Here is a 22,972-nt window from a genome sequence, read left to right on the forward strand (position 1 = left end):
TTGACTAAGAGCCTATCACAGGGGGAAACTGAGGACTGCAGATGCTGGAGATCAGATTTGTCAAGTATAGTGCTGGAAAAGCACAGTCGGTCAGGCAGCATCCAAGGAGCAGGAGTGTCGATGTTTCGAGCATAAGCTCTTCATCAGGAATGAGGCTTATGGCCTAAGGAATAAATAGGAGGGGGTGTGGGGCTGGGGAGAAGGTAGCTGAGAATGAAGGTGGGGGTAATGGTGATAGGTCGGAGAGGAGGGTGGAGCAGATAGGTTGGAAGGAGGACGGACAGGTAGGACAGTTCAAGAGGGCAGTGCCAAGTTGGAGGGTTGGATCTGGGATAAGGTGGGGGAGGAGAGATGAGGAAATTGGTGAAATCCACATTGATCCAGTATGGTTGGAGGGTCCCAAGGCAGAATATGAGGTATTCGTCCTCCAGGCATCGGGTGGCTAGAATTTGGTGGTCCCATCCCCATTCCCTACTATCTGCCCCACCCTCCTCTCTGACTATCCTCATTATCCCCCACCTTCATCTACCTCTCATATTCTCAGCTACCTTCCCCCCAGCCTCAAACCCCTCCCATTCTTCTCCCAGCCCCTATGTGTCCCCGCCCTCACCCCACCAATTCCTGATGAAGGGTTTATGCTCAAAACGTCGACTCTGCTGTTCCTCAGTTGCTGCCTGACCAGCCGTGCTTTTCCAGCACCACACGTTTTGACTAATAGCTTATCACAGGCAACCTTGCCAAGTCCCCTTTTGAATTGTGGGTACACTCTGTATTTTCACAGTATATCTGAGATGTTACTGTTTTAAATAAGTTGAGATAATATTCGTACTCCAATTGTCTTACACTTAGCATTAATATGATAAATGCTGAATCATGGTTGTTGTGGGAATACTAGGTGTGTTAAATTCTGATTACCATTAATTGCTGACTCTTTTCTCTACTATAGAAAACCATATAAAATGTGGACGACAGAACAGGTCTCTCAGTCCAACTGATCAATTCTGATATTTATGCTCCTTATCAAAGGGCTTCTACTCTGCTCATTTAACTTAACAACACTGAATTACTTTGACGCCTCTAAGTGTTTGTCTTTAGTCATGACAAGCAGTGGTCATTATTTCATCTTTAAAATGCTGCATTGATGTAACTCAATCAGAAGTCTACTTATTTTAAATACCCACAGAAACATACAATTGAAAATCTTTCACTGACCACACAATTCCCATTCCCCATGGCTCCTTGGGAGCAGCAGTATGAGAGCTATATCGATAAATTTTACAGGAGCAAATTCAAAACTGCAATAGTTGTGAACTTTAGAAGTCACAGGAATCTGCCAACAACATAATTCTGTATGGAACCTTACAGAAAATTATCTTAACAATGTTTCTGGGCTCAGGAATACAGCGGTGGGCAACTTTTTTCTACAACCTTTTGTAGACATTTTCTCATGCAAAGCCAAGAGATTTGCACTGAAGAAATGACAATTGAAGCACTAAAATATTTTTATATAACTGACCGTGTTTAGGCTGAAAAGAAGAAAGGGTAGTTGCGAGAATTGCTGTCCACTGAAAGAATAGGGAATGAGCTTATTAGTAGCTAACATTGCTTCTTCATTAACATCACCGACACATCACTAGAATTATAAACAACTAATTTACGACCCTGAGGATAACGAAAGAATTAATCCATTCTGATACCCGCACAAAAGATAGATCCACCAAACAGCTGCTTTTGGTCAGAGTAATAGGCTATATTTTACGAAACAACTTGAACATCTGTTGAACAAGTAATGAAACAGAAACCCATCTGTTGTTACTTTACGCTCCAAGTGTTCATCCTTCAAAACCTGAACTCAATACATCATCTGCTCTGGATTTCAGTTTTATCTCTTTATAACCTTCTGTAACAAACTGATAGTGTATTCATTTAAAAACAATAATCTTGGCTTTCGAACCATTACACTAAGTTTCAGTTTTTTTCCAAAAGAGCACAAACATGTCAAGAAATAGTTTCCAAACATTTGGGTCTGATTTTCTTTCTATTTTGAGCATTTAGATGTTGTGAGTGTGTCAATCATTTATTTGGATACCCTTGGATGTCTGGTAAACCATCTGACCGAAAAATGACTTTCAAAATCAGTAAAGTGCCGAATACTCATCAATATGCCAGATTTATAATATAATTTTAAGCAGCAGGTTTATTTCATGCTGAATATTCCCCCATCATTTGTGGATATTATGCAACCTAAAATATGGAAATCTCTCATGCAAACTGTGTATCTGAGGAAAGGCTGGATTATTTTTACCATTACCATCAAAATATTATAATTTGTCCTGCCCAATATTTCCAGCTCAATCCTGCCATCACATCAGCCAATCTCGCAGTTAGCACATGTCCATTTTAAGCAGGGGCTGCACACACACATTTTCTATTCTGTTTATCTACAGTATAACAGGGACTACACTTTGAAACTAATTCATCAGCTGTGAAATGCTTTGGAACATCCCAATGATGCAAAAGGTGTTACATAAATGTAAATTTCAAATGCAATAATTTCAAAGTGAGGTATTTGTGAAGATGATGGGTGTGTAGCTACACTGACAGTAATGCCAATAACATTTATGTAATGTATTATTTTAGAAACAAATACATTTAAGCAGTGAACTGAAAGATGAAGTCATAGCTGCATTTTATTAATTTATGCATGACACATATTGCTGGACAAACTATAGTTAAATTATATCTAAAACTTTAACTCACTGTAAATAACAATACATCCTGGAGTGATTGGAATGAGGTCAGCCAGGTAGACCTCATAGAATATGGGTTCCCTGATTGGGGGTGTTAATCAGGGAGCCCTGGCTGACATATAAACAGGAGTGTCAGAGAATCTGTTCACGGAGAACTGGCTCAAAGAAAGCTGGGCTGTGCACATTTAAATAAAGTTAAACATCACACAACACCAGGTTACAGTCCAACGGGTCTATTTGGAGGCACTAGTTTTCGAAACGCTGCTCCTTCTTCAGGTGGTTGAGAGACTGAACCATAAGACACAGAATTTATAGCAAAAGACCATAAGACCCAGATCCTGCTTCATAATCTCCTGATGAAGAAGCAGTGCTTTGAAAGCTAGTGCCTCCAAATAAACCTGTTGGACTTTAATCTAGTATTGTGTGATTTTTGACTTTGTCCATCCGAATCCAACACTGACACCTCCAAATCATGACTGTATTTAAATAAAGGGTGACTCGATGATGGGATACTGACTTTCATGGAGTTTTTCAGTAGTGACGAGAGTGGGATGCTGAGGTACCAAACTTGCATTTGTTAGGTGGGATTAATGATGCAACCACGCAATAAGCACCAATTGGACTCCAAACTGGCACTACAACTGGCTTTGTCATTGGAAAACACAAAAAGTGGAGCATATGAGTCACAGGGTATTCTGGTGGAAGTGGAATCCCTTGCCAGGCTGACTGAGCTTGAGTGAAGGCAATTGTATAGCTTCATTCAGGTCATACCCTGACCAGAGGGACTCTAGGTCAGCCCACAGCAAACCTCAAAGCAAAGCCAAGCCTTAGCCAAACAGTTACCATTTTCTTGAGGATCTGGGTCAGCAAGCCATTGTAATTGCTTCCAGTATGTGGACTTGAGACAGCAAACATCCCAATAGGTCTGAATTATGTAAAATATCTCATAGGCCGATATCCAGGAGAGTGAAAACTTTGGAAAGTCCACCTATAGCTGGTTTTGAACAGCTAAATTTCTTGGCAACATCCAATCAGAACCAATCAAAATAAACATCTAGTTAAATGGTAAACTGTTCTAATGGTGTTTCAGTGATTGCAGAACTAATCTTTAACAAAATTCACTTTGGACTCCAAACCAAAAGTTTGTGTAAGACCTCAGCCAGGCTGGGAACCTATACCTGGGAACCTTTACAGATCGAGAGTACAACTTTGGTTCTGGTCTCCGATGTGAAGCAATTGGTTCATTGCAGTAAAAGGCTCGGGTCCCGCTTGTTAGACTGAAATTGATTGAGAAAGATTCACCTAGATTGGCTCAATATTTTTCGATTAGAAAATGGCTGGCTGAACAAAGTCCTAATTAAATACCTGGAGATTTCTCAGGAAGGTCTAGGGACAATCAAAGAAGCCAAGGCCACCTTGCATGTTGACCAGGAAGCAATTCCACGATTGTGCAAGGCCCACCCAGTGCCATTTGCTTTACGGGCAGAAGCAGAGGCAGAAATCATAGGGCTGGAGAGCGAAGGAATCATGAGATCAGGACTGTTTGCAGAATGGGCAGCACTGGGCACATCAACTGTGATGCTTTATGGGTTGGTTCATCTTTGTTGGGATTTCAAACAAATGATAAATAGCTGGATAAATACCCAAATCGTCACATTGAGGATGTTATACACAAAACTGCGATTAGAGGATTCCCAGAAGTATGCTACAATTAATATCTATAAGAGTTTGTATCAATATATAAGACTGCCTTTTGGGGTTTCATCAACCTGTGCCACCTTTCAGTGGACAATGGAGAACACTTTCCAAAGTCTACCCCAGGTCACCATTTATCTGGATGACATGCTAGTAACCGGGAAGACTAATACAGAGAAATTGGACATAGTGCTTAAACATTTTTCCAAGGCAGATGTATGCCTTAGGTGGGAAAAATGTGTGTTCCAGGAACCCCAAATGACTTACTTGGGCTACAGAGATGACAAAACTGGGTTACACCCTTTGAAGGATAAAGTGAGGCCAATCAAAGGTGCCCAGATTCTCCCTGGAGCTTAGGTCTTGCCTTGGGTTGATGAATTATTACCAAAAATTCATATGTAACCTGGCCTTCATTCTGGCATCCTTACATCTGCTATTGAAAAAGGGTCACCCTTGGAAATGGTCTCGTAGCCAAAACGTAGCCTTTAAGGAAGTGAAGAAGCAGCTGAAGTGTTGGCACAATACGAACCCAAGTGAGAGGTGGTGCTGACATGTGATGGCTCCCTGCACAGTATCAAGGCAGTATTGGCTCACCTTTGGCCCACTGTTTGCTTCCCGGAGCTTGGCTGATGTCAAATGAAAATACGCTCGGATAGAGAAGGGAGGCTTGGCATTTTTGGTGTGAGCAAGTTCCACCAATATCTTTATGAATGTGAGTTTGTCATAGTAACAGCCCACAAGACATTGCTGGACTACTCCAAGAAGACAAGGCAATGCTGCTACATAGCTTCTAGTTGAATTCAGCAGCGGGCTCTTATTCTGTGTGCGTACAATTACAATTTGGAACACCGTCCAGAAGGCCAAGTGGCTAATGCAAATGCATTGAGCCGCCTCCCACTGATGGATACACCACCAGTGGTGCTGCCATTAGGACAGTGTATTCTGGTTTTAAATTTTATGGACACCTTCCAGCCACCACAGCCAATATCAGACTGTGGATGCAAAAAGATCTGGTCCTGGCAAAACTCAAATAGCTGGTGGTGATGGGGGAACCAAAAGGACCTCTCTGGACCTGGCGAGACCAGATCACCATAGAGGATGGCATATTATTATGGAGAGCAAGCATGATTGTCCTGAGCAAAGGTCACTGCCAGATACTGACTGAACTCCACCAGAGTCATCCAGGGATGTTCAAAATGAAAATGTTGGCAAGAATTTATACCTCATTCCTGAAGAAGGGCTCATGCCCAAAACATCGATTCTCCTGTTCCTTGGATGCTGCCTGACCTGCTGCGCTTTTCCAGCAACACATTTTCAGCTCTGATCTCCAGCATCTGCAGTCCTCACTTTCTCCAAGAAGTTATACCTGATAACCAGGACTGGATGCCAACATAGGTGTGTTGGTGTGGCAGTGAGTGCCATTAAGGATAGAAAATCCTGCTAGAAGCTTCCCCATATTTGTGGGAATGGCCAGACAACCCCTGGATTTGGTTACATGTCAACTGTGCCAGTCCTTTCATGGGTTGTATGTTTTTAATCATTGCGGACATCCAGTCAAAGTGGTTGGATATGCGTAGAGTCCATTAATCAAACGCTAGGACGACAATTGAAAGCTGTAAGCATCTTTTGCAATACACAGACTCCCAGATGTAATGGTCACAGACAATGGACCAACATTCACCAGCAGGGAATTTGAGTACTCCCTAAAGTCAAATGGCATTCAGCATGGGAGGGTAGCACTGTACCATCCATCATCCAGTGCTCTAGCTTAAAGAGCAGTCCATACATTGAAGGCAGGCTTTTAATAAACCAGCAGCTTCACTCCATACCAAACTGACCCGGTTCCTGTTTAATTACAGGACCACCCTTCATACAACTGCACATACAGCTCCAGCAGAGTTGCTAATGGGGAGAAGACTCTGCACCAGGTTAAATCTGATCTTCCTGGACCTTAGGGCTGGGAACAGAGGTGAAACGGCATCAGGAACACAATGCCAGACACAAGAGTCCTCTGAGTGAGAGAGACAGTTTACTTTAGGGGATCACGTTTAGTATCAAAACCACCGGAATGGCCGTGCATGCATAAGAGATATGGTCAATGAGAGGTCAGGTTCTGTGATGTACAAAATTTGGATAGGAGAGGTGATCCTGAACAAGAACGTGGACATGAAAGCTGCAACGTTGCAAACAGGGCAATCTGGATACCCAGATCCTCAGAACATCCAGCAAATCTGTCAGAACCCATGAGTTCTACCCCTTCACTTGGCATCGAAGAAACCTCTGAGGGAGAGATGGGCACAGCAGATGTCACAACATCGACACCATTACTGCCTGAAGATGAATTTTAGCCAAGATGTTCCAGGCACAAGAGGCTAGTTACAGTGTGGTACACACTGCTAGTATCCGAGGCAAAGTTGGAGGAACTGGCCCAGGTGTGGAAATGACCCAGGAGCAGTTACAGGAAAAACAATGGGCCTATGTCTCAGGACTTAGAGAGGGAAGGATATAGTGATTGCAACAAGGTCAGCCAGGTGAAGCTCATAGAATGTGCATTCCTGGATTGAGGCTGTTAATCTGGTCCAATCAGGGGGGGCCCTGTCTGACAGATTTAAACAAGAGTGTCAGAGATTCTGTTCACTCTAGGAAGTGGCTCTGTGCTAGCTGGGTCAGTGTCATGTACTGCGCATGTGTAAATAAAGGCTGATTTGGTGATGGGATACTGGCCTTGGTGGAATTATTTCATATCCTGCTCACATCGCTGTTTATGAAGGTCATTAAAAGCCTGTTTGACAGTGTGACAAACACAAAACATCATGGTGATTCCATTTTGTTTATTACTGAACAGTCCACTTAAGATAATCAGTCACTTCACTCATTTCCTGAGTTATTAACCAATTTGAGAGATTAGAAAAACTACTTCTCCAACTTGCCTTCTTTCAAAGGCAGCTGATAGGAAAGCCTGTTATTATCTGTCTGTTGTCATGAGTTTGATTGCAAGAGATACTTAATAGACCAGCATATCTCCTTTGTCTGGATTAGAACAAAAGACAGAAAGCCTGTTTGGCCACGTAATGTTTTGGTTCTCAACTTAAAGAGAAGGAAGTAAGGCTGCTTTGGAACTGTTAATATTCAAGCTCAAGAGCTTTCTTTCTGTCCTCCCTGAAAAATAATTTGCACCAGTAAAGCAATACACGTTATTACAAGCCCAGTTACATGGATTTAGATATGAAGATCATGAAAAAGCATACTAGATTTCAAATGCTCTCCCTACTACTTTTCCTCCTGCAATTTCTTTCACTTTACTTCCAACAATCAAATCAAACGGTGATAATAGATCCACCAGATTACCCTGCAAGTTCACATCATTAAATAGCACTCCTTCAAAATTTTTGACACCCTTAGATCAGTTTGCATGACATGAAACAGCCAAGAAATACAACAAAGTCAGTCATTTACTTCCGCATTAATATTTAGTGGTGAATGGATTTGTAAAGTTTAACTTCTGCATTATATTGCACTTTCTCCTCCCACATGACAAATATCGTGGTGGAAAGTGCATCATGTCATGTAAGGAGTAGGCATGGAGGAGTTACTGAACCCTGTGCTGTCAAGCTGAAAATACAGTCACTAACTCTGGATACATCACAGATCTTGTCATTTAAATTGTACATGTTAATTCAGTTCCTCAAACTGCTAGGTGCAGGAACTCCCCCAGCAAATTATAAGTCAATAATATTGTGTAGTCAACAAGACTTTTTAAATGAATAGGGTTCTCAAGTCAACACAACTAAGAATAATAAAGTGAACCAAAATTATATATTTCATCTTTAACAAGAGATGCATTGTCCTTTTGAGTTGAGAGAGACTACTTTGTGGGATTAACTCAAGTTTTCCAAATCAGCTTCACCCTTTAACAGATTGATCCAAATTCAGCTGTAGTTGAAACACTATCAGTATGAGAAGGGAAGTGATTTATTTCTACAGTAGATTTTTTATGGGGACTGAACTGAACGATTTATGGAAAAGACAATTCTCCAAATATTTGGCAATTATTAACAATCTGTCAGATTACTTCAGTTACTTTAACTACTTATCAAAAAAATTCTAGATAAGGTGAAATTCATGAGTTTTAAGCATTTTATGTAATTTGTGTTTCATTTACCAGGATTTCATTTGTCCTATTAATCACTGCACTTTTACACCAGCAAGAGGTCATTGTTTTTGTATTGTCATTCTTTTGGGAATTAATTAGCTTGAATAAAGTAGTTCAATACAGGAAATACTAGGAATTTGTCTTGAGGGCCTGACATCTACAGAGTTGGATGGACTTCTTTAATTGATTTATACAACCAATTACTTTGTGTCAGTATTTCTTTAAAAATAGTTAACTCTTTCTCATCACATAATGAAAAGTTTAAGCAGGATCAAAATAATGCATGAAAAATGAGTCATGCGTTTAGAAAAGGGCATTTTGTCGCTGAGTCTGTGACTTTGTTCAAGGAAATAATGTGAGAAAAAAGAAACAAAAGGTCTGACAGGCCTGTACAGTTACAAATTCTTACTTCCCAGAACAGAGGGACCTGCAAGGCAACCCTATAATTGCAGAGAAAAATCGGACAGCAACTTACGACTCACTGGAAAACTGAAATAATATTCCAGGCAACACAAAAATTTTGAAAAACTTATTTGCTTGAACAAAGTTTAGAGTTGTAGTCATCCCGTTTAATACTTACAAAATGTATAACCTCAAAAAGGCTAGATTCTGCTGCTGGCATAAAACCTAGCTTGGCAAAAACACAAAATGGAGGCTCAGGTCTTTAGCTCTCAGCATATCTGATTTGCAGCGTTCCTGTTTTTTTTTGATGACCTAAATCAATAGCTGTTAGATCAGTTGCTACAAATCAAATGTGTTGACTTATGTGTTCAATTACCTTCCTATCTAGTGAGAATCATACCAGGAAAGGAGTCTTGTTAGAAAGGAGTCTATTTGGGCTCTTAAGTTTTAATCAATTTTCAGCCATTAAAGTCCATTGAAACAGTGATTGTTGCATTGCCTGTGTTCAATACTACATCAAATAAAAGCTGGCATACATTCTTCAACGGATGAAAAAAGTAAACATTTCAAGATGCAAATTAATGGACTTTCATTTCACAGATATTATATATTCAAGTCTATGTCAGAGTTTTTATTGGCTTTTGGACATCCTCAGGTTGTGAAAAGCGTAATCTAAGAATAAAATTTTTCCTGATTTGGGAATATATCATTAAACAACTCAGCCAATTAATCACCACAAGCTGACTTTGTAAGAAACTGATTTAAAAGATTTCTGATACAATTCTTTGAAATATGTCTTCATCTGAATACTTCTTGATGAAAGGAATATATATTCAAATATATACAAAGAAAACTGTGCATGCTTACCTGGAAAGAATTAAGCGCAACAAAGATATATGCAAGAACAATATTGAAATGGACCAAAACCCCACAAAACCAGGTCAGACCCAAAACCGGCAGAAGGATCACTACAGGCTTGATAGCTGTCCTGTAAATAGAAGGAACATTACAAAGAAAACCGGTTATTGCACACGGAATAAAGTAAAACATTAAATAAATATAGTAATATGAGTAAACAGTTCAACAAAAGTTTGGTGAGTCGACGGCATATTTTGGGAAATTGTGTTTCCAGCCCAAATTCAATTCAGGCTGCATTACCTGAAGTGGTATTTTGACAAAAACTTCAAGACTTCACCACCAGCACGTGCAGATGTCACGTAGCAAATGCTACTGAAACATGGGCAATGTTCTGATTAGACAGTTATTTAGAATGCAAAAGCAGAAGGTGCTGGAAAAGCTCAGCAGGTCTGGCAGCATCTGAGCAGAGAAATCAGAGTTAACCTTTCAGATCCGATGACCCTTACAGGGGTTTCTGAGGAAGGGTCACCAGACCTGCAACTTCTGATTTTGTTTCTGATTCATAGCATCTGCAGTTCTTTTTGTTTTTAGTTAAATAAGATGAATCGGTTATTTTGGAACTTGGTTTGCTTAAGAATTAAAGAGAGACTCCACCAATTTTAAGTTAGTGTAAGGCTTTTTAATAAATTCAATTTTGTACACAACACCTTTGCTTTCTTTTTTTTTGCTAATAATTCTTCCTTGTTGTTTCCATTTAAATTTTACCATTAACACTGACAATGATGATTTTTTTTCTCTTGCAGTAAGAATGCAAATTAAGTTTGAGATGAAGAAAGGAAGGTGTGAGGAGACAATAAAAGCAGGTACAATTACAACATTTAAAAGGACATTTAGATGAGGATATGAATAGAAAGGGTTTGGAGGGATATGGGCCAAGTGCTGGCAAAAAGGACTAGTTTAAGTTAGGATATCTGGTCGGCACGGACAAGTTGGACTGAAGGGTCTATTTCCATGCTGTACATCTCAATGACTCTAAGTTACTTTTGACAATGACACATTTATTGACAGTACACCTGGACATGTTGGAGAAGATGTGTGTTCTGTTTTTTGCAAGAGTTTGTACCATTTGCTGCTGGATGACCTGCAAATATCTGGAATAGGAATGGCTAAGGAAATGAAGGTTTGTGCAGCATAAAATAAATTGCAATAGACCATGTGCTGTTACTATTCACTGCAAAATATATCAATGATTTTAAAGCACTTTTATAATTGCCTTCTTGAATTAACAAGTCAGAATGACCTTGATTAAGCTAGCAATCAGGTCAGAGCTCTGCAGTAAGGTGCCCCTGAATCCAGCATTAAGTTGAAGATAGTGAATTAAACATTAAATAGAATGTACTCAGATTTATCATAAATCTGCTTTAGGTGTCAATAAAAGAGAAAGACTTATTCTCTAATTTGATGAGAAAGTTTCGCAATAAAATTAATTTTAAAAAGAGTTGAATTTGGTAAAGAATTAATTTGACAATATGCTTTTGCCTTTTAATTAAAACACAATAACGGAATTTTTAGCATTCAGCATTGGGTGGAACATCTGAGTGGTGGATTGGTCATCTGTTAGACATCCAATTAAACTTTAATATTGGTACTTAATAAATGCAATGTATCAAGTTAATAGAAGTAAGTGATCTAGCTGATTTTGGCATTACCAATTTAACAATTCTATTGTAACTGATGGAATAAGGATAAAAGCTTGCATTTAGATAGTGCATTAACGGAGAAAGGTATTCCAAGGTGCTACACAGAAGCATTATGAATCAAAATATGACACTGAGCCACATTGGAAAATGCAGGGTTAGATGACTGAAAGCATGGACACAATGTGGTTTCAGACAAAAAGTTGCAAAAATCAACCCAAAGAAGCATAAAATGTAATGGTTGACTAAAAGCTTGGTGCAATATGCTTTAAGAAGATAGGAGAGAAGTGAAGAGATAGCAATAGAGAAGGAATTCTAGAGTTTAAGGTATGGCTGACCCCAAGGATACAGACACTAATGGAGAGTTGAGGGAGGAGGGGCTGCACAACCAGCCAGTGATGGAGGTACATACAGTTGTCAGAGTGTCTGAAGAACTGAAAAAGATTACACTGGTTATAGCATCGGTTTATCGGGGATTTAGGGATGAGGATTTTACATTGAGGGATGAGGAGCCAACACAAATCAGCAAGAGGATGTACGATTTTCAGGGGTTGGAGCACAACAGCAGCTGGAAAGAAAGGTTTTGGATGAACCAAAGTATATGACACAGGAAGGATGTGAAGTCATCCAGGAAAATATTGAAATAGTCAAGGCTGGAGATATACAAAGACATAGATGAAGGCTCAAGTTGCAGATGGGTCATGGCAGGATGGGGTAGGCAGTGGGATTGTAGTTAAAGTGGGAATCTTTGTGATGGAAACAACTTGAACACAAGGATGACTGTGGTTGAATATGCGAGGTTTCAGCTATGGTGGAATTGGTTGATGCTGGATTACAGCCAATTTTACCCTGTGTTCCAACTAGTTGCCTGGTCTATATGGGCAAGTGCCACTTGTGGGGTGAAATCCTTGGCTGAATTTGTGAAATTCAGAGTAGAACTGAATTAAAATAGAATGTGAATGATTTACATGCTGGTAATGACAATACATTGCTCCTGCAAATTTAGCAGCAGAAATTGGACATGATACTAAGTGAATGGACCAATATTTCAACTGTTTCCTGCTATAAGCAAGATGCTACACTGGAGTCATATAAATTAGTGTTATTATATCACAGAATAATCTTAGAGCATCAAAAAATTATGTGATAATGATAATGAGTACAGGTTGTACGTCCCTAATCCTACACTCTCTAGACAGCACCCATAGTAACGTAGGGCTTTCCCTAAGGTAATTCTGCATTAATCTTTATTGATATTACCTTTTCTTACATTTTGTCCAGTTTGAATACCCTAAATCCTGTCTTGGCATCCAAATGGAAAATCAGTTATCTATTAGCCATGTTACTCACACGAGTCAAGGTGAGGACATTACTTTTGATGTGCATTGAATAGGTTTCCCCTCCCATGGTCCAACGAAGGCCTGGTGCCCAGGCTGCTGGATTCTTTTTTTAGGGGGGGGGGTACAACCTGTGTCAGAGGACAGGGAGAAATTGAGGACTGCAGAATACTGTGCTTTCCCAGCAACACACTCTCGACCCTGTATCAGAGGGCAACTAGATATAAGAATTAAGAGAGATATCAGGAACATTCCAGAGTATTTGATATAAGTTAACACAATTAAAAGAAAATGCCAAATAACTTAAACTAAACTTATTTCCATTTTCCAAAGTTGCATCCTAAATAACGTTGATGATTGAGTATTTCGTAGAACATAGAACAGTACAGCGCAGAACAGGCCCTTCGGCCCTCGATGTTGTGCCGACCTGTGAACTATTCTCAGCTCGTCCCCCTGCACTATCCCAAAATCATTCATGCATTTATCTAAGGATTGTTTAAATCTCCCTAATGTGGCTGAGTTGACTACATTAGCAGGTAGGGCATTCCACGCCCTTACGACTCTCTGTGTAAAGAACCTGCCTCTGACATCTGTCTTAAATCTATCACCCCTCAATTTGTAGTTATGTCCCCTCGTACACGCTGACGTTATCATCTTAGGAAAAAGACTTTTACTGTCTACCCTATCTAACCCTCTGATCATCTTGTATGTCTCTATCAAATCCCCTCTTCGCCTTCTTCTTGCTAATGAGAACAGGTTCAAGTCTCTCAGTCTTTCCTCATAAGACCTTCCCTCCAGACCAGGCAACATCCTGGTAAATTTCTTCTACATCTTTTCCAATGCTTCCATTTCCTTCCCGAAGTATGGGGACCAGAACTGTACACAATATCCCAAGTGTGGCCGCACCAGCGTTTTGTATAGTTGCAGCATGATATTGCGGCTCTGGAATTCAATCCCTCTACCAATGAAACCTAACACACCGTATGCCTTCTTAACAGCACTATCCACCTGAATGGATGGTTGATGTTCAAATGAATTATACCTGTCAACACAGCTTTCTTTAATTTAACAGCTTCATTCAATAGAAACATATTGCACCTTCTAGAAGCCCAGATTTTGTGATCCAATAACATACAATAGCAATTGTCACCCATTGTGCTTTACATTACTCAGTGACACAGCATGGACTTTTCATTGATTTGCAGCCATCAGGTTTCTCAAAAAGCATGGCACTCTCTCCATATGATCTGAGTTCACTGAGAATAAGGCTATCAACAACGTGCTTCCTCATTAACTGAAATTGAACAACCTTTATTGAGGCTCGCAAAATCAACCATGCAAGATGGTGCATTTTGTTCATCGTAAAATCATGCATTTCAAGTGAAAATAAAAAGGTGATGGAAGGATGAGAGAGATAGAAGAGACATAAAGAAAATGTTCAAAATGAATTCTACTTCCAACTATATTCAAAATCAGAAAGAATTAGACTGCACACTTGCTTAAAAACAGCTTTCAGGTGCAGAGACATTTTGGGAATAATTAAAATTTATTGTGCAGTTAAAATATCTCTTTCTGTTAAATGGACAAGCCTAAAGATTGCTGGGGTTTTAAGTGGATAACTAGTAGCTAAGAACTGCTGTTATAGATATATTTCATTGTCAAGCCTACCAGTGAAATTCCATCACGGTGCGACTTGAACAGAGGCAGGGTTAGACAGACAGTACATTCCAAGCTGACATATTTTGCTGTACATGTGGTCATTATAAATTGCTCTCAATTTATCCTGTAAATAAAGGTGACTGCTGTTAATCTCATTGCTATTCCTACTGCAAAAAAGGATCAATCTGTGATTAACAAATTAAGTAACTAAGATATAGTAAGATGGTCAATGGGCAGAGGAATGATGTGGAGATGCCGGTGTCGGACTGGGGTGGACAAAGTCAGAAGTCACATGACACCAGGTTATAGTCTAAACAGGTTTATTTGACATCACAAGCTTTTGGAGCGCTGTTCCTTCATCAGATGGTCTGACTTCATCTGACGAAGGAGCAGCGCTCTGAAAGTTTGTAATTTCAAATAAGCCTGTTTGGACTATAGATAACTTCATTCCTGATGAAGGGCTTTTGCCCGAAATGTCGATTTTACTGCTCCTCGGATGCTGCCTGTACTGTTGTGCTCTTCCAGCACCACTAATCCAGAACCTGTTTGGACTATAACCTGGTGTCATGTGACTTCTGACTTTGCAGAAGAATGAGTTTTCATTTGTGGGTAGAGCATCTTAGGCAAACAGGTAAATGTGACAGCAGGTGCCATGTTTATTTATATCTACAATAAGTATATATTGATCAGTGGGCATTGAGTTTTTAATGACAGTATTGTAACAAACTTTGGAAATAACAAGGACACAAACGGGAAACAAAAGAAAATATTGCGAAGTGTCACAAAAGAAGCATGTTACCACACAGAATCGTTGAGTGAAATAGTATAGATATGTTTCAGGAAAGCTGAATAAAAATGTGATGAAAAGGAATTCCAAGGTATGAAAATAGATGAAGTAGGGTGGGAAATGGATCATGCAGAACCAATACCAGCACTGACCAACATGGACAAATTGAACTGTGTATTTGGTGCAAAGACGATCCATATTCCTTGCAAGAAATCCCTCTGCATGGTATGTTCGAGGACAATACTGGAAAGTATCAGCACCTGGGAGATCTTTGCAAATATCACGAACACACCTGGAAATGAATGGTAAATGGACCTCACCAGCAATGAGAAAATCACAGAAATGTGTTAATTTGAATTCACAGGAAAAATAAAATCATTTCATTAAATCAAGTGAGTAAGGAAAAGCATTTCTGTGAGTCCAGTCAATAAATGAAGCATTAGGCCTCAATACTGAAATAAAAATTCTAGTGTGAAACAGCCACGGCAAATGAATTTTTGCAAGAAACAAGGGTCACACTAAATCACGATGAGGAGCAGTAGCAGTGTTAAAGTTGGGTAAGACTACAGCGAGAGCTGGGGTGTTAATATTTGGGTAAGACTACAGTGAGAGTTGAAGTATTAATATTGGGTAAGATTACAGTGAGAGTTGAAGCATTAATATTGGGTAAGATTACAGTGAGAGTTGAGGTGTTAATGTTGGGTAAGACTACAATTAGAGCTGGGGTGTTAATATTGGGTAATACTACAGTGAGTGCTGAAGTGTTAGTGTTAGGTAAGACTACAGTGAGAGTTGAGGTTTTAATGTTGGGTAAGACTACAGCGAGAGCTGAAGTGTTAATGTTGGGTAAGACTACAGTGAGAGTTGAGGTGTTAATATTGGGTAAGACTACAGTGAGAGCTGAAGTGTTAATGTTGGGTAAGACTACAGTGAGAGCTGAAGTGTTAATGTTGGGTAAGACTACAGTGAGAGCTGAAGTGTTAATGTTGGGTAAGACTACAGTGAGAGTTGAGGTTTTAATGTTGGGTGAGACTACAGTGAGAGCTGAAGTGTTAATGTTGAGTAAGACTACAGTGAGAGTTGAGGTGTTAATATTGGGTAAGATTCCAGTGAGAGCTGAAGTATTAATATTGGGTAAGACTACAGTGAGAGCTGAAGTGTTAATGTTGGGCAAGACTACAGTGAGAATTGAAGTTACCACAGTCATTTGCTGTTCAAGTTGAGAATGTCATGGTGAGTTGTGATTAATTCTTGAAAGACCCAAGTGTCTCACTGAATCAAAGCAAATTGAATCATGAAAGCAATATACTGAACCCATCAGAGAAACTAATGTGTCTGTGAGACATTGAAAGAAATAAAGAGTGTCTGAACGAGTCAGATTGTGAGAATAATGCATGACTCAGTACAAGTGACTTAAATGTTCTGTGAATAATTTTGCTGAATATAAACAGAAATATTTCTGTTTCTTGGTCTTTTCCAATTAACCAACAGCCCACTTGGGCTAGGATATGGACAAATGATGATGAAATGAGTCTAGTCGCATACAAAGAGGAAAACTTTCAACAGATTGTGTGTGTGTGTGTGTGTGTGTGTGTGTGTGTGTGTGTGTGTGTGTGAGAGAGAGAGAGAGAGAGAGTGTGACAGAGAGTGTGAGTGAGTGCGTGAGAGACTTATAAGATTCCAAGGTGAAGGGTTCAGCTTGTGAAGTCTTTGGGACTAAAGGTTGAGACAGTTGTAGGAACAAGATCATTAGGCAATGTGACCACACATCCACACCGTCACGATTTCATGTACATATCCTAAGGAAGAGCAGGAGAGACTAAAAGAAAGAAAAGTGGAGTAGCATTTAAGGAGGATGCACCACACATTCTCAGTTACCCTCAGTTAAATAACTTACAGGTGACACAATAGTTGTACCCTGCCCTGCACAAAGGTCATCACACTAGTCACTTAACTGCACTGCCCTGTTGCCCAGTGTTTTGACAATGGAAATGCAATCTTCAAACAAGTCTACACCCATGCTCCGCAAAACCCCTGTGATATTTGTCAGCCCTAAATTCCAACACACATCACTGTTTTTTCGGTTTTGTGCTCCCTGTCATTCCTCTCCACTTCACTATTGGTGCCAGTCCTTTATCCCACTACATTCTTCACTCTGCTGAGCAGATCATAAAGAAGGTCAAATCATGTTTGAAACTTCAGCTACTCTGTATCAGGACTGAAAACTAGCATAAAAAGCTTTTCTTCCACTTTTCTGGCCAAAATGTGTTGCCCCAACTCTAGATTTTGGATGTACCAGAAGCATTTCAAGGTTATATTGGACATTGGGTACCTGGGTCAAAAAGTAATCAATAAGAATGATATGGAAATGCCAGTAATGGACTGGGGTGTACAAAGTTAAAGATCACACAACACCAGGTTATAGTCCAACAGGTTTAATTGGAAGCTAGTGCTTGGACTATAACCTAGGGTTGTGTGATTTTTAATTAAAATCAATAAAAGAATGCTTGTGTACCTTCACAGTGCACAGAATCAGAACAAGGCACAATTGAGAAGAATATTGGAAATTTATAAGTGTATTTCAATCTGCAGCTTCCCTTGAGACACTTTTTCATGCTTTTAAACATGGCTTTTAATCAACTTGACTTGTATTTGCAGATTAGAATTGATATAGTATATCCTGTCAAAAGCATCAGTACTGTTTCACTAAATGCATTTCTCATTTGAAGTGCAAGTACAGCTTAACTATCCTCAGATTACATAAGGTACATTAACAAAATATGGATTACCCTTCACCTTGTACTGCTTACAAAAACAACAGATATAAATTTCACAATGACTCACCATATCTGGCACAAAGCACGTTGTGCCAGGCTGCTGTCTGATGCCAACATCATGGAGCGCCGTTGTGAGCTTGTAATTGTGATCATTACCACACGTAAAAGTACAAATGTATTGATCTGTGATTGGAAAAAATAAAAATTGCCCCATTTTACACCTTCTGCAGCTGATAGGTAGCAGTTAGCGTCTTTAATATAGTGAATTGTTTCAGTTATTATGAACTGTAGAGTGACTTAGATATGTGAAAAGGAAACAAGGTGAAAAGTGAAGGTAATATACCTAGATTGAAAACAGCCATTTCAGCAATTGCATCCAAATGTAAATGTACATTCAGGACTTTACACAAAAATAATCAGCTGACCTTGTTAGATTCTATGGTGTTGCTTCATGAATACAATTAGGATAATCTCCCTGCACATTTGTACAACTACAGGAATGGCTATAATCGACAGGAAGCAAACAGAGCTGCAGGTAATAATGGTCCACACTGTTTCCAATTGAAACTAGACTGCAGATTTATTCCCCCCGTTTCAGCTGGAGTATTGTGTCCAGGTTTGATCATTGCACTTCAGGAAGAATGTGAAGGCATTGGAGAAAGTGCAGAAGAGATTCCTGAGAAAGGCTGCAGGGTTGAGAATTTGCTATAACAATGATCGATTGGAGAAGTTGGGATTGTTTTCCTGACAGAAGAGGAGGCTGAGAGAGATCCGATCAAATTATTCTAAATTACGAGAAGTCTGGAATAAACAGAGAGAATATGTTCCCAATTGTAAAAGGACTGAGAATGGATAGGCACAGATAACAAGTGGTTAAAAAAAAGCAAAAATGATATTAGGATAAACATTTTCACGTAACAAACTAGATTGGGTTGGAATATCTGGTTGGCATGGATGGGTTGGACCGAAGGGTCTGTTTCCATGCTGTACTTCATATACAGTCATATGACTCTATAAATGTTTAGGGTCTGGATTGCACTCTGGTGGAGGCAGGCTCAGTTGAGGTATTCAGGAAAGAATTTGATGGTTATTTAAAAAGGAACAATGTGCAGGGTTGCCGGGAGAAGATAGGAGAATGGCACTGTGTGGGATGTTCATTCAGTGAGCCAGCATTGACATGAAGGCTAAATGGCCTCCTTCGGTGCTTCACTAATCCTGTGATTATCGCAGAAAAAAATGAATGCAGGAATGGAAGGTAGACTAGGGAACATGGACAGAATTACCCAATGTGAAGAAAATTTGAGTGCTTTCATTGAGGAGGTGTAACAAGGTTTTGTGACCACATACATGCTAAACAGAGCTCTCACCTACCTCTCCCTGTACAACAAACAGAGCAGTCAAAAGTGGCCATCATCTACATAAGTCATAGGAGTGGCCAGTGGAAAATGCCACGAATCCAAATTTGCCAAATACAGTTAAGCATATGGCTATTGCATACATGGCACAATACTCAACTATTGATCTAGTGCAGGATCAGCGAAGGAGAACAGTCAAACATAGGAATTCGAAGCAGGAGGGCACGCTGCCTCTCGAGGATACTCTGGCAATCATTAAGATCATGTCTCGTATGTTCACTCCACATGCCCAACCATCCCTAATATTGTTTCAACACCTCACATGTTAATCAAATATCTGTTCAACTCTGCTGTAAAAATACTCAAAAACTCTGCTTCCACAACTTTTAGAGAAATTCTTATTCATTCATATTCGCTCAAAGGATTTAGATATCAATGTCTAAGCCAGCGTTTATTGCCTGTCACTAGTAGCCCTTAAGAAAGTGATGGTGAGCTACGTTATTGAGCCAATACAGTACACTGGCATAGGTAAACCCGCAATGATGTCAGGGAGGGAGTTTGGAAGATTTTACCCAGTGACACCAAAAGAACGGTGATATATTTCAAAGTGCGGAAGAAATGGGGCTCAGAGATGAACTGGTTTTTGTCCTCCTGGATGGTAGTTGCCATGGGTTTGAAGGTCCAGTTTCAGGGGGAGAGTTCCAAAGTTTCACAACCCACAGAGAAAAAAGAACAGCTAATTTTGGTCTTAAATAGTGAGTCCTTATTTTGGAACAGTAACCCCCTAGTTCTAGATTTTCCCACAAGAGGAAACCTCCTATCCACATCAACCCAGTCACCTTAAATCTTTCCATCAAGTTGACTCTTACTCTTTTAACTTCCAGTGGATGCAGCATGGACTGCCCAACCTGTCCTTAGAAGAGAAGCAGCCCATTCCAGATTTTAGATTTTTGATCTATTTCCAACACATTTACACCTTCCTAAAATAAGGACACAGCATTCTAGCTGTGGTCACACTGGAGCCCTCTACAACTGAAGCATAATCTTAATCACTACTTTTGTATTTAATTCCCCTACACTAACTAATCGAGTAGCGTTACCGGAGCTAATATTATACTAGTTTTCTGAGTTACTTGTTATGCTGCATCCTAACTTTTGAGATTCACACAATAGGCTATCCAGATCTCTGTGCACCCCAGAGCTCTATAACCTCTCACCATTTAGATAATATGCATCTTTTTTATTCTGCCTGCCAAAAGAGATGTTTTCACATTTTCCCTGATAATAGCTCATTAGCCAGATCTTTGCACATTCATTTAACCTATCTATGTCCCTCTTTACGCCTTCATCATATCTTATCATCAGCAAATTTATCAGTCACACATTTGATACCTTAGCCCAAGTCAGTCATATATATTGTACAAGTTGAAATCCCAGGACGATCCTTGTGGCAGACCACTTGGCACATGTTGCCACACAGATAAATGACTCATTTATGCCTACTTTCCTGTTAGTCAGCTAATCCTCTATCCATGCTAACTAGTTACTCCCTACAGTAGGAGCTTCTATTTTCTGCAATAATTTTCAATATGGCACCTTATCAAATTCCTTCTAGAAATCTAAATACAGTGCATCCACTGGTTCACCTTCATCCACAGCACATTACTTATTCAAAACACGCCAATAAATTAGTAAACATGATCTCCCTTCCACAAAATCATGTTGAGCAAAACTTTAGAAGGGCCTGAATGATGTAACTATGGCGAGAAATCTGGGAGAATTGCACGAGAAGTTGGGCTGTGGCTTTCTCGATGTCAAGAATGAGACATTGCATTTTCTAACAGAGATTCGGGTATCAAGATGATTATTACTCAGGAACGATGAGCTAGCATTGCAATGCTGCTGCAATGATACTTTGTAAATAGGGACAGGAACCCAGCTCACAGACTGGAATAAGCTGTATCTTGGTGCTACTTTCTAGCTGTCTTAGCCTCTCATGCAATTAGAACATACCTGCATTCTCACAGAGTCTTGCTTTGCCTCTTACAGCAACAACAGAGCCAAACAGCTTGTTTCACTGGGCCAGCAGTGCTCAGTTAAGGGTGTGGCTATCTTGTTGTATGGTTCACTGCTACATCAATCTCACAGCTGGACCATGTGCCTGCAGCTTACACAGCAAACACCCTGCATGTGCTGCATGGAATTGGGTATGTCTCAAAGTCTAAACACAGTGATCCTAAGTGAACGCCGGGGTGGGGGGTTCCGGCATGGTTCATGAGAGATCAGTTGAATTGTTTGGCCATGGTTAGGTATCCAGTCAAGATACGCTCTATACAGGGATCAGTGTCTCTGCATTCCCCAGTGAATCACGGTCAACTTGTCATCCGGGACTGTCCAGTCAGGTTGTTCAAGGAGCTCAACCACAGTCAGTCCATGCAATAAAGTCTGGGGTAAGGGGAATAAGGGGTGAAAGGGGGTTTCTGCATGGAAGGAGACTAGAAAGCTACTCATGGGGATTGGGGTCTGCAAGCTGGGAACTATGGGGTCAAAATTGTAAAGGGTGTAACTGAATGTGTAAGGGGGTATACAGTTAAGCACGGATGGGAATGGGGTATGCAGGCAGGGTGTATTTGTTGAGAATCATTATCAACTTGGCCTTTGGAGGGGGTAGTGAGAGAGCAGTCTATGAGCATACATTGCACGGTCACCTCATATGCCAGGGGCTGTTTGAGGGCACAGGATGTAAGGACAGGAGGGGGACGGTGAGGAGGAATCTGAGGAAATGTGAAGCCCATTGGCTACAGGAAGTGGATGTACATATTCAGGTCCTCACTGACACATAAAGATAGAGCCTGGAATGTACTGCCTGAGGAGCCCTTGCTGTCACCTTCCATCAACCTGGAAATTGCAGCTACACAATGGGAGAGAAAATGGCCGCACCCACACCTGGAGTGAGCAGGGTAAGGAGGGACCTGCACAACCCAGGTTTTCTATAGATGACAACACCACAGACAGACCCATTCACTTCACTAGACATACTCCCACACCTTCCCAATCCCTGGTGACTCTTATCCATTGTCTATGTCCAATACAAGCCCATGGCACAACCATTGCTGACCATTTTATGCAGAATAACACCTTTAGCCACTGAGGCCAGTGATGCTGTTCCAACATCAGTCTAACATGGCGCCTAGTTGCTGGTGTCTCTCCTGTATGTGATGCTCACATTGTCTACACAGGATAAAATTTACACAATTATACCTTTTTTTCCCTTTTATAAGTTTTTTTAGATAACTATAGTTGGTGGGTCCTACCTTGGAATTATTTTTTTCTAATTGGAATATATCTTTTGTGTTATTACGAATTATTTTCTTAAATATCTGCATTGCATCTCTATTGATCTATCCTTTAACCTAATTTGCCAATTCACATTAGCTAACTCTGCATTCAGTCCCTCATAATTGTCCTTATTCAAGTTTAAAATACTTAAAATTTAGAATAA

At 40.1% G+C, this 22,972-nt stretch overlaps 1 protein-coding gene across 1 annotated transcript in view; it reads right to left on the reverse strand.

Moving 5' to 3' along the window:
* The window catches only part of adgrd2 (adhesion G protein-coupled receptor D2), a 155,407-nt gene that overhangs the window by 65,225 nt on the left and 67,210 nt on the right, over positions 1 to 22,972 (reverse strand). The window contains exons 19-20 of the mRNA XM_087998433.1: positions 18,183 to 18,298; positions 9,868 to 9,988 (exon numbers count right to left, since the gene is read on the reverse strand). Of these exons, the coding sequence (XP_087854559.1) occupies positions 9,868 to 9,988; positions 18,183 to 18,298 (237 nt within the window). The remainder of the gene's footprint in view (positions 1 to 9,867; positions 9,989 to 18,182; positions 18,299 to 22,972) is intronic.

Source organism: Chiloscyllium plagiosum, unplaced genomic scaffold (assembly GCF_037043375.1).
Source record: "Chiloscyllium plagiosum isolate Xiang-an unplaced genomic scaffold, Cpla_swu_hap1 HiC_scaffold_21, whole genome shotgun sequence".
In the NCBI taxonomy this organism is placed as follows: domain Eukaryota; kingdom Metazoa; phylum Chordata; class Chondrichthyes; order Orectolobiformes; family Hemiscylliidae; genus Chiloscyllium; species Chiloscyllium plagiosum.